The 14,298-nt window shown below is 42.6% G+C and overlaps 1 protein-coding gene across 1 annotated transcript in view; it reads right to left on the bottom strand.

The window, feature by feature from the left end:
* The window catches only part of NEB (nebulin), a 247,820-nt gene extending 233,825 nt beyond the window's left edge, over positions 1-13,995 (bottom strand). The window contains exons 1-7 of the mRNA XM_004703932.2: positions 13,960-13,995; positions 10,780-10,821; positions 7,962-8,168; positions 5,756-5,863; positions 4,555-4,659; positions 3,405-3,509; positions 2,462-2,566 (exon numbers count right to left, since the gene is read on the bottom strand). Of these exons, the coding sequence (XP_004703989.1) occupies positions 2,462-2,566; positions 3,405-3,509; positions 4,555-4,659; positions 5,756-5,863; positions 7,962-8,168; positions 10,780-10,821; positions 13,960-13,995 (708 nt within the window). The remainder of the gene's footprint in view (positions 1-2,461; positions 2,567-3,404; positions 3,510-4,554; positions 4,660-5,755; positions 5,864-7,961; positions 8,169-10,779; positions 10,822-13,959) is intronic.
* Positions 13,996-14,298: the final 303 nt, after the last annotated feature.

The following is a 14,298-nucleotide window of genomic DNA, read 5'->3' as shown; positions in this document are numbered from 1 at the left end:
CTGAAAGATTAAGTGTCTTTTTGGAAACCTCTCCTAGGCTGACATGACGGGGCATTTCCTGGTTCTCCTTCCATATCTCTGGCCATTTGCTAGTTGTTGTTGACTCCTTTCCAGATGTCCTAAATGTGGGAGTCCTCCAAGAATCTGCCCTTGACCATACTCTCTTTGCCTCCCCCATGTATTTTCATGTCTGCAGCTCTCACTCTTATTTTGATGCCTCTCAAATATTACTCTCTTGCCCTGACTTCACTCCTAGGCGATAGCATGCTCCACTTCTGATTTATATCTGAATGGCTCTTCCATTATTTCAATGCCATTTCTCTTTCCACTGATACATTTTTCTCAACAGTACCCAGGCTATCCAGTCAAGGTTCGTATATTCACCTAAGACTCCTTTTTTCTCCTTGGTCTCCAAGATTAGATGTCTTTGGCACTTCTGAAGCTTTATTTCTTATTTCTGACCTCTTTCTCTCCTTCACCCATCAGCCATCTGATACGGACTGGCGTTCCACACTTCCACTGATGTCTAGTGTTTCCTGGTGCCAGTTCCCCAGACTGCCCATCCCAATGTCTCCAGCTTTAGCATTTATCATGGTTATTTCCCTCTTGTTATCGCATGATGCCTCCCTTTGTCCTACTGGTTCATGCATGGCAAAGCTGGTTTGTCTCCTGAGGCGCCCCACCGTTTCACGTTCATCTAAAGCAGCTGGCTTATTTCAAATCCCCTCTCTACTTCAGAGGTCCTTCCTTTTCCATCACCACCCAGCCACTTGGGATCGCCATGTCAATTTGACTATTCACATTTAGCCCTCCAGCCTTTCAGTCAATGTGGGACTGTCATTTCTAGCTTGTTTGTTTTGTTTTGTTAGTCATTTGATACCTACTCTTCTTATCAACTTAGTTACCTGATTATAAATTCTCAGGGGGAGAAAAAAACAAAACTTATAGGACTGGTCTATCCCGTCAAGCCTGCATACATAATAGACTCTCAATAGCTGCTGATCAGTTCGGAGGGCCACATAACAATGTTACATAATCTACAACATAGAAGGGAAACACCAATCTTGAAAGAGAAGCAAGAAGTACTCACATACTAAAAACTGTACAACACAATGACATTAACCTTTTGCTATGCCTTCTTCAGTTCCTATACTATGCTATACATGTAGCATGGGATAGAAAATATCCCCACTACATTTGCACTTCATACCAAGTAAGAGAGAATTCAAGTTAGACTTGATAAGACGTCATCAGATGAATATGTATACTATCAGCTCTGAGCAAGCTAGGGCCCTAGGGTACATGGGAAGCACACCCCAATAAGTCTCAAGGTGTCAAATGCCTTGTTGAATCTAGAGTTTGAGAGTTCCCAGGGACTATTTTTTTGATAATTGACCAAATAACAATTGTGAAGACGTTGCAGGACCAGGCAGTGTTTTGTCCTGTTGTATATAGGATTGGTCTAAGTCAGAACTAACTCGATAGCACCTAACACACACACACACACTGATTTTCAATTGGGACTCTGAAAGAAAGCACCTCAAAACAAAGAGAAAAGCTAGATCCAAGAATGGGGTCCATAAGGCAGTGAGTTTACATCCTAACTCAGATTTCTAAAGTTCCTCTAATGTATATTTTTCAGAGTCTCCAACAAAACTTAAATAAACTCACTGCTATGGAGTCACTTCTGACTTCTGGCAACCCCAAAGAGCATGGTAGAATTGCCTGTATGGGTTTCTGAGACTGTAACTCATTACGGGAGCAGAAAGCCTCATTTTTTACCCTTAGAGCGGCTGGTGGGCTCAAACTGCTAACCTTGTGATTAGCAGCCCAAAACGTAACCACTATGCTACCGGAGCTCCTCTTCCAAATTCTAGGATGCTAATATTCTGGCAAGAGGGCATGCTGATCTACTGCTTTCAAATACGCTCCATGCATCCACAATGGGAAGCGCTCTTTGGGGGATAACTACACAAACAAACTTAGACAAGTATCCATCAGAAGCCCAGTGCAGAAAAAAGAAAGACCTTCTCATTAGGGCAGACATTAAAACCTTCCAATTGCACGGTTCATTTAATAGACTTGGGAAGTTGGCTGTGACCTCAATGGGCTAAAAACAAAATAAGACTTCATTGTCACAGAGAAATTTCTACTCACTCCAAGAGGATTGTGGGGAGGGGAGGGATGCATGTCCTGGTGGGGAGGAAGACCTGACTTTTCCTTGGGCTCTTCCTCTAACTACCTTTATGGTCTTTGACTCAGGTTCTTTGTTTGAAAGAGGATGGGAGGGTTGGACCCAATTATATCTAACATGAATGACACATCATACATTCTCATGATTCTGGATGGATTTTTCTGCAATAATGACATTTGACCTTTCCTAAAAGGAGAATTGAAAGGAGCATCCTCAACTTCATTCCGTTTCCTAATTCCATGCTCCCAACGGATGCACTATACTTACATCACTGAGCGCCTTCTGGGCGTTGGCAACCCTCCTCAGCTCCGGGCTGTCGTTATATGGGTAAAACAAATTTTTGTCTGCATCCCAGTCTTCAGTGTACAATTTCTAAATCAGCAAAGAGCGAAAAGTCATCAGCATAAGTTTGAATTCACCAATCAATAGCATCATGATCCAAAGGCAAGGTGAGAGCAAAGATCAATGAAATTCAATAGGACCTCCACCTTTCCGTCTATTCTGGGTTTTTAATAACCTGGCCAGTGTCCCCTGCCCATCGTCATTTCCAAGAGAAATGTGGAGGCCTTTGATTTTGTTTTGTCTACTCTCTGCGCCTTCTACAGGTGCTAATGTACCAGTGTCGGGATGCAATTAGTTAAGTTTCTATCACAAAATAAACCTTTAATAAGGTAGCTAGCCAGATGGGTGAAACTGAGTTTTTGTTAAGGGAGGTGATGAAATAATTGGAGAATAGTTAACTATTGTTAATGATTGAAGAACAATATGAATATAATTAAGGTCACAAAACTATGCTCATGAAGAGTATTGAAATGCAAATATTGTGTTGCCTATAGATCCACAACAATGGAAAAGAACTATTAAAAAAAAAAAAAGATCGCCAGACAGTTAACGCTTTTTGACATGATCGACAGGCAAAAATTAGAATATTCCTTTGAGGTCTTGGCTGGCCCAACACATCTTCATTCTCCTCACACATTGCCCCTGGTAGATCAGGTTGCCTATGGGATCCTCCCCAAGGGTGCACACTCCTCTCTGCCCAAGAATTTGCCTCTCATCCCCCACGCCCTTGCCAAGCCCCACTCTAGCAGCCGCCCCTATCTCAAGGTTACTCACAGAACTATTGAGAGCCATCTTCTGGATTAGGAAGAATATATTACATGGCAGAATGGCAGGGTGGGGAGGCTAACTGTGCCTGTGGAGACCTTACCTTACTGAACATGGCTGTGTTTTTAATGGCTTGAACAAGTTCAGGGGCGTCAGGAGGAAGCAGGTACTTATCCTTGGTGTCCTCCCAGTTCTGCTTGTATAAAACCTGAACAGGAAGAACAGAGGACTTGCCTTTTAATGTCTCAGGCAAGGACAAGGAGATGTGGAGAACAAAGGCCTTTTTCACACTCACGGGGCCTCACACAAAGGCTCCTGGATGTGTTACAAGGAAAACCCTGACCGTGCCGTCCTAGTGCCCCTGCAGAAGTAGCTTTTCCTCGGGAATGCCAGGATTTAAACCGCATCACGATTTGGATCCACTCTAGGTGGCAACCTACCAGGCACTGGCCGGATTTTACTATGGGACACTGCTTTTACTTAAGTGGCATTTAAAAAAATTATTTTCCAAATTTGAAGTTTGGAGGTTTCTCATAAAAATCCAGATCCACAAGTTCTTTTTAACATGATGATGACCTTTACCGTGCTCTATTTGTTCCATAACACCCCTCATCAACCAGCATAAATTGTAATATCGACTTAATGTGAGTATATAATTTATTTGTTATTAACATTTTCTGGACTCCCGGGTTATAGGTTGAAGCATGTCCTCCCAAAGGACACATTGAAGTTCTAACACCCTCCTTCACCCGTGAGCAGGACCATATTTGGAAACAGGGTCTTTGCACATCCAATTAGATATTAAAGGAAGGTGGGCTCCTAGAAGCGGAGGGACACAAGAAAGCACTTTCCTTAGGGCCTTCAGCGAAAGCTTAGCCCTGCCAACTTTGAAGGTTCATTTCTACTCTCCAGAATTTGAGACAATGCATTTCTGTTGCTTTAAATCAGAGAGAGAGCGAGAGAGATTCTGCTGCGTCTGAGACTGCGGTCGGCAGAGCAGCTTGTGCCTGGGCTGAGGAGCAGCTGCTCCGTCAGCTGCAGGGCTCTGCAGTCGGTCAGAGCTTCTAGGGGACACTTCCATCATCTGGTGGCCTCACTGACACGGTGGGGATGAGCGTCCATACTCCCTGTGGATCTGGAGGATACTAGTGAGCGTGCTGAGACCTGTCCAACGTTCTCCTTGTCATATAAAGCAAAGCTAACGTGAATGCTACTTAGTATTGCACCCACCAATACCATGAGCCCAGACTTACCTTGCTGACTTGCTGCGACACTTTCTTGGCATGTTCGATGTCCTTTGCTTTTTCATCTACGTGACAAATAGTTTTAGCAACATCGCCATCCATCCGATACTTAACCTGCAGAAATAACGGTAAGAGTAAGTCTATGACAGGCCCGAGTACATGGGTGTGTATGTTATAGCAAGTCCTAATGCAATGACTTTATAGTCACATCATAAAACAACCCTTTAGATGGAAAACCGTAATCTTCAAAGATGGACAGAGAACCTGTGATTACAACTTACCAGGTTTCGTACTGCTACAGGACCCAAGCAATTTGGACCCTCTGTCTTTTTTTTAAAACCATTTTATTAGGGGCTCATACAACTCTCATCACAATCCATCCATCCATTGTGTCAAGCACATTTGTACAATTGTTGCCATCATCATTTTCAAAACATTTTCTTTCTACTTAAGCCCTTGGTATCAGCTTCTCCTTTTCCCCCTTCCTCTCCCATCCTCCCTCCCTCATGAACCCTGGATAATTTATAAATTATTATTATTTTGTCATGTCTTACACTGACCGATGTCTCTCTTCACCCAATTTTTTGTTGCCCATCCCCCTGGGAGGGGGTTATATGTAGATCATTGTGATCAGTTCCCCCTTTGTCCCCCACCTTTCCCCTACCCTCCTGGTATCGCTACTTTCAGTATTAGTCCTGAGGGGTCTATCGGTCTTGGATGCCCTGTGTTTCCAGCTCTTATCTGTACCAGTGCACATACTCTGGTCTAGCCAGATTTTTAAGGTAGAATTGGGGTCACGATAGTGTGGGGGAGGAATCATGAAAGAACTAAAGGAAAGTTGTATGTTTCAATGGTGCTATACTGAACTCTGACTGGATGGTTTCCTCCCCACGACCCTTCCGTACATAAGAGGATGTCCAATTGCCTACATATGGGCTTTGGGTCTCCACTCTGCACTCCCCATCTTTCACAATGATATGATTTTTTGTTGTTGTTCTGTGGACCCTCCATCTAAGTTACTTCTTAATCTAAATGGCTGGGACAAGCTTATAGAACCCACGTTGGTTCATATTCACAATAACATAGCTAATGGCCAAGGCTTTCTCTAACTTTCTGGACTAGCTCATAGCCAGTGATTGACTAGCTCAATCCCCAGTGAAAGATATATTTTTGAAATGCACCTCTCCTTAATTTTATCATTGCAACCCACCTCACTGAGTTGATCTTGAACTTTCTTGATTCTGCGAAGTTCTGGGGTATCAGTTGTGCTGGCATATGGCTGTCCTTTTGCTTTCTCAAAGTTCTTCTTATATTTATTCTGAAATGAATACCAGGTATTAGCATAAAACATGACATGACAGCAGCAGAAATTTCAGGTAACGTACCCATCCGCATTTAATTAAAAACAATTCTTCCAAGTTCTAACAATTACCAGTGTAACAGCTTTCTCTTTGTCCTTTATTCTGACTCGCTGCAAAATCTAAAATAGATTTGTTAATTGCTCTTCCTGAACACAAATGGGTCTCAGAGACAGTAGAAATTTATTACAGACTATTGTCTTAGAAATGCCCTGAAATTATTCTCTCAGTGGTTCTTCTTTCTCTGCCTGAATGCAAACAGAAAAGGGCCCAAGTCTCATTTTAGAAAATGAATATGAAAACTAAGTCAAGCCTGAGAGGATTTGACCGCTAGTACAAAACAAGAACATTCTATGCAAGATTCAAAGCTGACCTTAGAGCTGAGAAACAGCTTGAATTACTGAAAAAGTCTGAATGATGGAGTATTTTGAAAAGCAGAAGTGCGATTTTATTTTCGCTAAATATACCAGGAGCTCTTGCTTTAATAATAATAAGTATAATTTATCATTATTAATGTTCCAACTGTACTCTTGAGTGGAGTAGTCAACAATACAAATTACACTATTGATTTAGTTACTAACCACTTTACAAAATCTTATAGAACATAGCCAGCATTCTGTTTAAAATATCAGAAATTATAGGTTTCCGGTGTCTGAACTAATGAGCTTCCATGCAGTAAATCAACACTCAGGAAATTCTATCTTTGCTGAATACTGTTGTGATGAAGAAGGCAAGACATCTCATTCATTAGTAGAAACCTAATTAGTTGAAGCTTAAACTTGAACAATAAATTTACCAAGTCATCTCCAAAAGTTAATCCCTAACCATATGTGAATATTTATTGGCCAAACACCACAAGATGTTTTCAATATAAACATTAGGTGACTTGGTGAGACCTTAGCTCTCAATGGGCAAATAGATGACCCATAGCTACCAACAGGACAGGGAGAACTGGCCCTGTGAGCTTCTGAGACCGTCGCTGTTGACCGGAGTAGAAAGCCCCAGCTTCCTCCCAGGAGTGGCTGGTAGTCTGGAACTGCTGACCGTCCAGATCGCAGCCAAATCATAGCCACTAGGACCCCTTCCACAGAGTACTAGCTGCCTTCCATTCTAGTCCGACTCATGGAAACCCCGTGTGTTAGGGAGTAAAGTGTGCTCTGCGGGGTTTTACTGCTGCGGAAACAGATGGCCAGGCTTTTCTTCTGAGGTGTCTCTGGGTGGGTTCAAACTGCCAACTTTTCAGTTAGTAGCCAGAGCTGAACTGTTTGTACCACGTAGGGACTCCTATTAGACAAGTACATCCATTGAAACAGGATCTAGATCTGCAACCAGTCAGTGTTACTTCGAGAATTACACAGCGAGGATAAGAACAGTGATGTTCAACTTGGACTTCATGTTAGAATTCCCTGGGGAACATGCAAACATTTTGATGCTCAGGGCCCCAGCGCACCTCAGACCAGTTAAACCAGAATGACCTGGGTGTCGTTAGTTTTTAAATTCCCCAGGGTATTCCACTATGCAGCATGGCTAAAAGGCACCATTATCAGACATGGCCACACCTTCTGATCTAAAATTTCAAATAAGCCCTTTGATGACACTGCATTTCTATTATACCATACATCTCAGAAAGTATTTTAAAAATAGACTACATAGTATTCCCCTTGACATACTATTAGCTAATCTATTTAAGAGGTTCTTCTTCTCAGCCATAGTTTAAAGTATGCTTTTTCGTTTCCATCAACTATGTATATTTGTGACTTCCTTATCCTGGGTTGACTAACTAATAATGATGAAAATTGGTTTATAGTTGGCCTTATGCTTATTTCACACGTACAGTTTGTTTCAATAAGAGGCCTTCCTCAAGGTTGCAATTGTGGGAAAAGCACTATATGAAAAGAAAGTTCAAGAATCCCAAGAAGAGAATGTACAGTTTTGCAAGACATCCTTTTGTCTCATACAAAGTTGAGAACAAAACCCAGCCCGCACGGAGAGGAGTTGGTGGAGCTCCCTGCTTCCTCAGCAACTAAACCAGGCCAGAGGAGGCTGTCTGACACTTACTGTGCTGAAAAGATCCTGCATTTTCTGACTGTGTGCGATGTAGGGCGTCATGAACTTTGAAGGGTCCGCTTTCTTCCGGATAACCCTCTTCCTCTCCACGGGCTTGGCGGGCACTGGCTGTGCCGGCGCTGGTTTGGAAACTTCGGGTTCCTCATAGTCAGAATGTATTGTCCTTGTTGTCGTGGTTTCGTAGATCTTTGTTATTGCCTGGAAATTTTACATGCAGTTCAACATTGTCAGGGAAGTGAAGACTGGTAGCAGAGTTAGCATATATTATTCTGACTTCAGGCAGGCTCACATTTCTGGACTTAACTGAGCTTAACGTAAACAGGCCAAAGCAAGAATCCATACAAAAACTCATCATGGTGCATAAGTCTGAAGCATTCGTTATTAGAGACGCCATGGAATAAACAGGTTAACCAAAACCACGCCAAACTCACTGTCATTGAGTCGGACTCAGACTCATGGGACCCGATAGGACAGGGCAGCACTGCTCCTGTGGGTTTCTGAGACTGTGACTCTTATTTGCTGTTTTTCCAATTCAACAACTTCTACACAGCCAAGACAGTGCCATTGTTGATAGTCTTCATGTTGTACAGCCATTATTGATATCCTTTTCCAAGTTAGTCTATCATCATTAAGATAAGCTCAATGCTCCCTAAGCAACAACTCTTTCTCCTTCACCCATGGGAACCATTGGTCAAGTCTGGGTTTTTTCCTTGCTCTTTCTTTCTTTCTTTTAGCAGTAATGTTCTTGATATAATATTCATGTGGATTTAACATCGATGGTTAAATCACTTTTTAAGAGTTGTATATACATCATCACAATGACTTCTAGACTCCCTCCTCCCACCCAACCCCCAGACTACCTCTTTATGGGAGTAGAAAGCCTCATCGTTCTCCCTCAGAGCTGCTGGTCATTTTGAACGGCTGACCTTGGGGTTAGCAGCTCAATTCATAGCCACTATACCATAATTTTCAAGATTAGCCTAAAATTCAGTTTTCAGACATATGCGCAAACACACAAAAAACAAACAAAAATAGCTGCCATAGAATGGATTCCGACTCACGCCAACCTATAAAGCTGATTAGAACTGCCCTGGTGGGTTTCTGGTACAGTAACTCTGTAGAGGGGTAGAAAGCCTCTCCCTTAGAGTGGCTGGTGGATTTGAACTGCTGACCTTGTGGTTTTCAGCCCATTGTGTAACCCACTAGGACTCCTTCAAACCCATCAAAGTAGGATAAAATCAGCAATAGCTTAGTCTTAAATATTTTTTTAATCCTAAATTGTCTGCATACAACAAAAAGCAAACTTATTTTTTATTAATAAGAGAGGGTTAACAATCAAATAGAGCTCAAATTCTTGACTTTAAACTTTTAAATGAGTATTAAAAAAAAGTTGGGTTCCTTGTTCTCTAGGCATATAGACTTTCTCCTCTGTAGGATGAGACAAATTATAAAGAACTTTTTTTAAGTGAATCACATCAATATTACAAGTGATTACCATTCTCTTGGCTTAGTCACTTAATTAATGTGAACTGGAGTGCCATTTACACTAATAAATGCTTCGTTGGATGAGAATAATGACAGAAACATAATGGAGCAATTATCTTCACAACAGTTCTTTGTAGTAGGTGGGAAATTACTGTGTCTTACAATAGGTGATAGTGGAAGAAACTAAGCTTCAAATTTGGGTCTAGTCCAAGATTAAAAGTACTGTACATAAAGAAAAGAAGATAAGCAGCCAAGTCTTCAATCTGTCTTACACATACATTTTCTACACAGCTAATACGATCTGCGTCAAAATAAGAGTTCTATCCTCTACTGTGGGAAGAGAAACAAGTACTAAGGAAACTATCTATCTATGAAATTCTCTGCGGCGTTGCCAGTAGGCTGTCAATTCACATCCTCTGCAGATGTTAGCGTTCATGCTGCCACAGGCTGTCCTCAGGGTTCAACTTCAGAGTTCACAATTCATACCACTGACTGTGGTGCTCAGAGAGGAAAAGGAAGAACATGAAGTAGAGTACCAGTTGGGCTGCTCATTGCCAGGTCGGCAGTTCAAAACCACCAGGCTCTCCTCAGGAGAAAGATGGGGCCTTGTTCTGGTGCAGAGTGACACTCTCAGAAGCCCACAGGGCAGTTCTATCCTGCCTCCTAGGGCCGCAGGGAATGGACTCTGGCAGGGAGTTTAGTTTGGTTCTGGAGATCACGAGAGAGGGATTGCACCTTAGAACAATAATTCCTTGTTGTGTTGATGGTGCCCACACAACACGAGTCTACACTTGAACCTGCCGTTTCTTAAAGAGATCGCAGGTCAAAGCGATCCCTTTTGCTGCACGCAGTCAGAGAGTGATGACAAAGACTGCTTAAGGTCATGCTCAAAATACCAGGAGAGCAAGCGGAGACACCATCCCTGGTCATCTTGGAAATGCTGTCTAGGTGGAATAGCTTGTCAACTAGGTAACATGTATTCTTGTACCATGACCTGCTGGACACGCATAAATGCATCAGCCCTCCAACCCAAAGCCAGTTGCCAACCCAGACTCCTGGGAGCCCCCTGTGTGTCAGAGAAGAACTGTTCTCAACAGTTGGTTTTTCACAAGGAGCTCGCCAGGGCTTTCTTCCCAGTGCCTCTGGGTGGACTCAAACCTGCAACCTTTCCATTAGCAGCAGAGCATTAGCCATTAGTGCCACTCAGAGACACCAATCCCCTCAGGTACTCTTCTAGCGGTCTTGGGGACGCAGGAGTTCAGAAAGGCGAGGGCTCCTTTTGCTGAATGGCATGTGGTTAGTGCAAAAGGGAATTGGCCCTTACCTCCCCCGGCACCTCTTCATAGACGGTCTCTTCGGTGTAGTACTGTAAAGAGAGCACAAAGGGGTCATCGTGAGAACCAAGCGGAGAGCCCCTCTCCGCAGCTTCATCACTAGGGTTACTTGGCTGGCTTAGTCGTTTGGAATAGCTGTGGGAAGAAGGTAGACCAGGGTGCTTGGTGCACCCCTCCCCTTCCATTTTTGTTTCTCCCCCTCGGATGAAATTTCAGGGACGCCAAAGTGAATGTCGCCTGATGGGACCAGGAGTTACAGAGGAAAGAGAAAGGCATTGGCGGCTGGTGATTAATTAAGGGAAGCTATTGATATGGAACATGGAACCTGTCTTCTTGTGACACCGGAGATGGAATTTGCTGTGTGTTGACCAAGCATTGAGGAATGGTGACACAACTCACTGTTCACTCACAGGAAACCACACCGAAATCTCCGGATGAAATAAAAAAATCGACTGGGCATCACATTTGCAAAATTCAGATCCCCAAACCTCTATACATCTCAATTCTCGTACACCTACTACTGAGGACTACGTAGCAAGAGTCCCTCTCGGGGTGAAGGGCGAGGCCTGTCCAGTGGCACCACGGAGCTGAGCAACCTGCTGAGACGAAACTCACAAATTCCCAGAAGAGAAGGCGACTGCGAGCGGGCACCCAGGGCCCGCGAGTCGGGCTGCAATTTGCCCTCGCTGGCTCGGGTGCCTGCAGCCTCGATCTGAAAACGAGCCGACTATGGTTCTAGCCCTGCCATCACCAGCAATAAATAGGCGCTGATCAGTCCTGGCTGACATTTTGTTTCAGACGTGTCCGGGGAGTGGAATCCTGCCCGCAGCCTCACACGGCATCCCTTCTGGAAAGACTTGTTTGGGTTTATGGCACACAAGAAAAGGGGGTGGGGGAGTGGGAATGAGACACTTTGCTCGCTCAATAAAATACAGGATAGTTCATCTTCCCTATCTCACTAGCTATATAGGTGCACTGACACGCACCAATGTCCTCAGAAGCTGCCTTCCCTCTGCCCTGGGGTGGCTAATTCCATAGGTCCCCTGCTCTGACCAGACTTGGTGAAATTCTTATAAAGCAGCCTCTCCTGCTCTCTACTCCTCTATTACACACTTTTAAAATTCGAAATCTAATTTCGTCTGTCTGTCCTTTCCCCTAACCACAGAAATTACAGGCTCTACGACTAAATAGAATTTCAAGGAGCCATTTCACTGGCCACACGAAACACCAGTGGCCTGAGAAGAAATCTTAAACTAGCCTGAATGATTCACAACCTGTTTGGATTTTCTTAACATTCAAGTGAAAGCAGTTCTTTGGTAGCCATCCAATTTGACTTTTGCTGGGCGAGCTACATTACCACCGGTCAATGTCGCTTAGAAATGAGCTGCTGAGAAAGACATGGCCCGAATGGTGGGCATTATAACTGGCAAGCCAACTATCACTGTGGTTGTTGTGACAGCAGTGCCATTCATTAGACAGGACCTTCTTTCCTTCTTCTCCACGTTTGTTTAGGACTGAGTCGAGAACGGCACCACGATCCCTTGGAGACAGATTAAAAACCTCGCTCTGTGCTGTCCTTTTTAATTTGTCTCTGACTCTTTTCTAGAATCTGCCACCATCCTGTTCTTCTGGCATCCTTTTTCTGAGGTCAACGAGAGCTCCGTTCAACACTCCCCGGCAGGCCGGCTCTTAGTTTAGCCCCGGCTGGCCAGCCCCACAGCAGTCACAGGAACAAAATGGGGAGGATGGAATTCCTAAAAATAGCCCCCTCCGTCTTTGTCATCTAGTTAAATCCATCAACTCTAGCATAAGCATACCTCCCAGGGCAGATGAACATACTTGTGTTAACACAGACAGAAGAGACTTAGAGTTGGATGCTAAGAAATGTTCCCGGAGTCATCCTCCTGAGGAAAACAATTTAATGTTTTTTTTACAATGAAAACACTGTAATTGTTTTAGTGCTGTTTGGTGATGACTGTTCTGACCTAAGGGACATGGTGATGATTTTGAGAAGTGCAGACGAGGCCACTGGCATTTAAGCCGCAGAGGCTGGATTTTATAATGTCTAGAAGTCATTCTATTTTTTTTAAAGTCATCCTTCAGTAAGTGAGAAAAGGGATTTTACTTTGGGAGTAAAATAACATCTTCTTGATGTAAATATAGGCTAGTCACTAAAATAATTTTCCAGAGACACATTTTGGCACTTTCCTCTAGCATTTGGTTCTGGAAAGCTCTTTGCGTTAACTCCCAGTCTACTGACATCCCAGGATTTTTAAAACTGCTTCCAAAGCCATCAAGCATTTGGAAATGGCCATATGTGTAGAGGTTCATCATTAATTGATCATTACGAATCATTTTCAAATGTACAGCAACGCACTTAGGTGGAGTATAGTCCCTCCCACGCCTTTATCTTTTATTTCTAGAAACCGGGAGCTGCAGGGAAGGGCTGATGAAGAAAAACCATAGCACTAGCAAATAAAATGATATGAAATAAATATAAAAGGATGAACAACTTTGTGATTTGGCTATCAATAATCTAGAGGATATTTTTCAAGCTGTCCCTTGTGTCTTTTGTTCCATTTTTATTTTTTGAGTTTTTTAATTTAAAAGCTGGACTTGTGCCTTCATGTAAATGTAATGGAGTTGGCGACTAACTGTGATTTCCAACTGGTGTTTGTAAGATGCTTGAGTTACATCTGTGTGTGCCTGTGTTAAATATATGAAGTCTCCTATATAGATATATCTATATTTATATCAACTGGTGAAGCAAAAAGTAAAAAGTAGTCTGGCTTCCTCTACTATTATGTAGACAGTACAAAATAGAGTTCAGTTATCAGAACTTACTCTTTCTTTTTGATCAGTGGGGGTTAGGGAGGTGGTGAAGAAGGTAGTGTTTGAAGATACATTAAAATCTACCTTTACCTCACACTGTTTTTTTTTAGTTTGAAGATATGCAGAAGCGGGAAATGGTGATATTTCCTTTCAAATCTGAAACCCACATAATTATAGTAAAAGTAAACATAAAACATGCCTTTATGTCTTTCTTGTGCTTTAATGTGAATTTATACTAGACGTTGTCTTTTTCAAATGATTAATGCGCCTACATGGCTTTGAATGGCTACATAAAATACTTCGCTGTCAGTGAATTTCATTTCTTTTTGGCATCTTACCTCTACCACCTCCTCATATTCTTCGTCATCTGCCATTTTCCCAGAGTCGTAGCGGCACCTACAAACTTTCCATATTTCACATAAATGGAAACATATTAGAATTTATCTCTAGGACTTAGGGTGTCTTAAAACATTAAAATAGAAGTTAAAATAACCTATTTTAAATAGTCATATCTTTTCTCAGGAAGGTCAGAGAAGACATTTAAAATAGAGCTCTACAAAAAATTGGAGCTTCAAATTTCTTTCTTCTAATTCCCTCATTAAACTCTGGGGTATGCTATGTCAAGCTACATGATATATTTTGTTAAAGTTTAAAATGGATCTTGAAGTAAAGGAGGT

This window comes from Echinops telfairi, unplaced genomic scaffold, assembly GCF_000313985.2.
Source record: "Echinops telfairi isolate 266 unplaced genomic scaffold, ASM31398v2 ScPeMD7_4;HRSCAF=17, whole genome shotgun sequence".
NCBI lineage: Eukaryota > Metazoa > Chordata > Mammalia > Afrosoricida > Tenrecidae > Echinops > Echinops telfairi.
The sequence above is the reverse complement of the archived record's forward strand: the minus strand, read 5'-3'. Positions and strand labels throughout refer to the sequence as shown.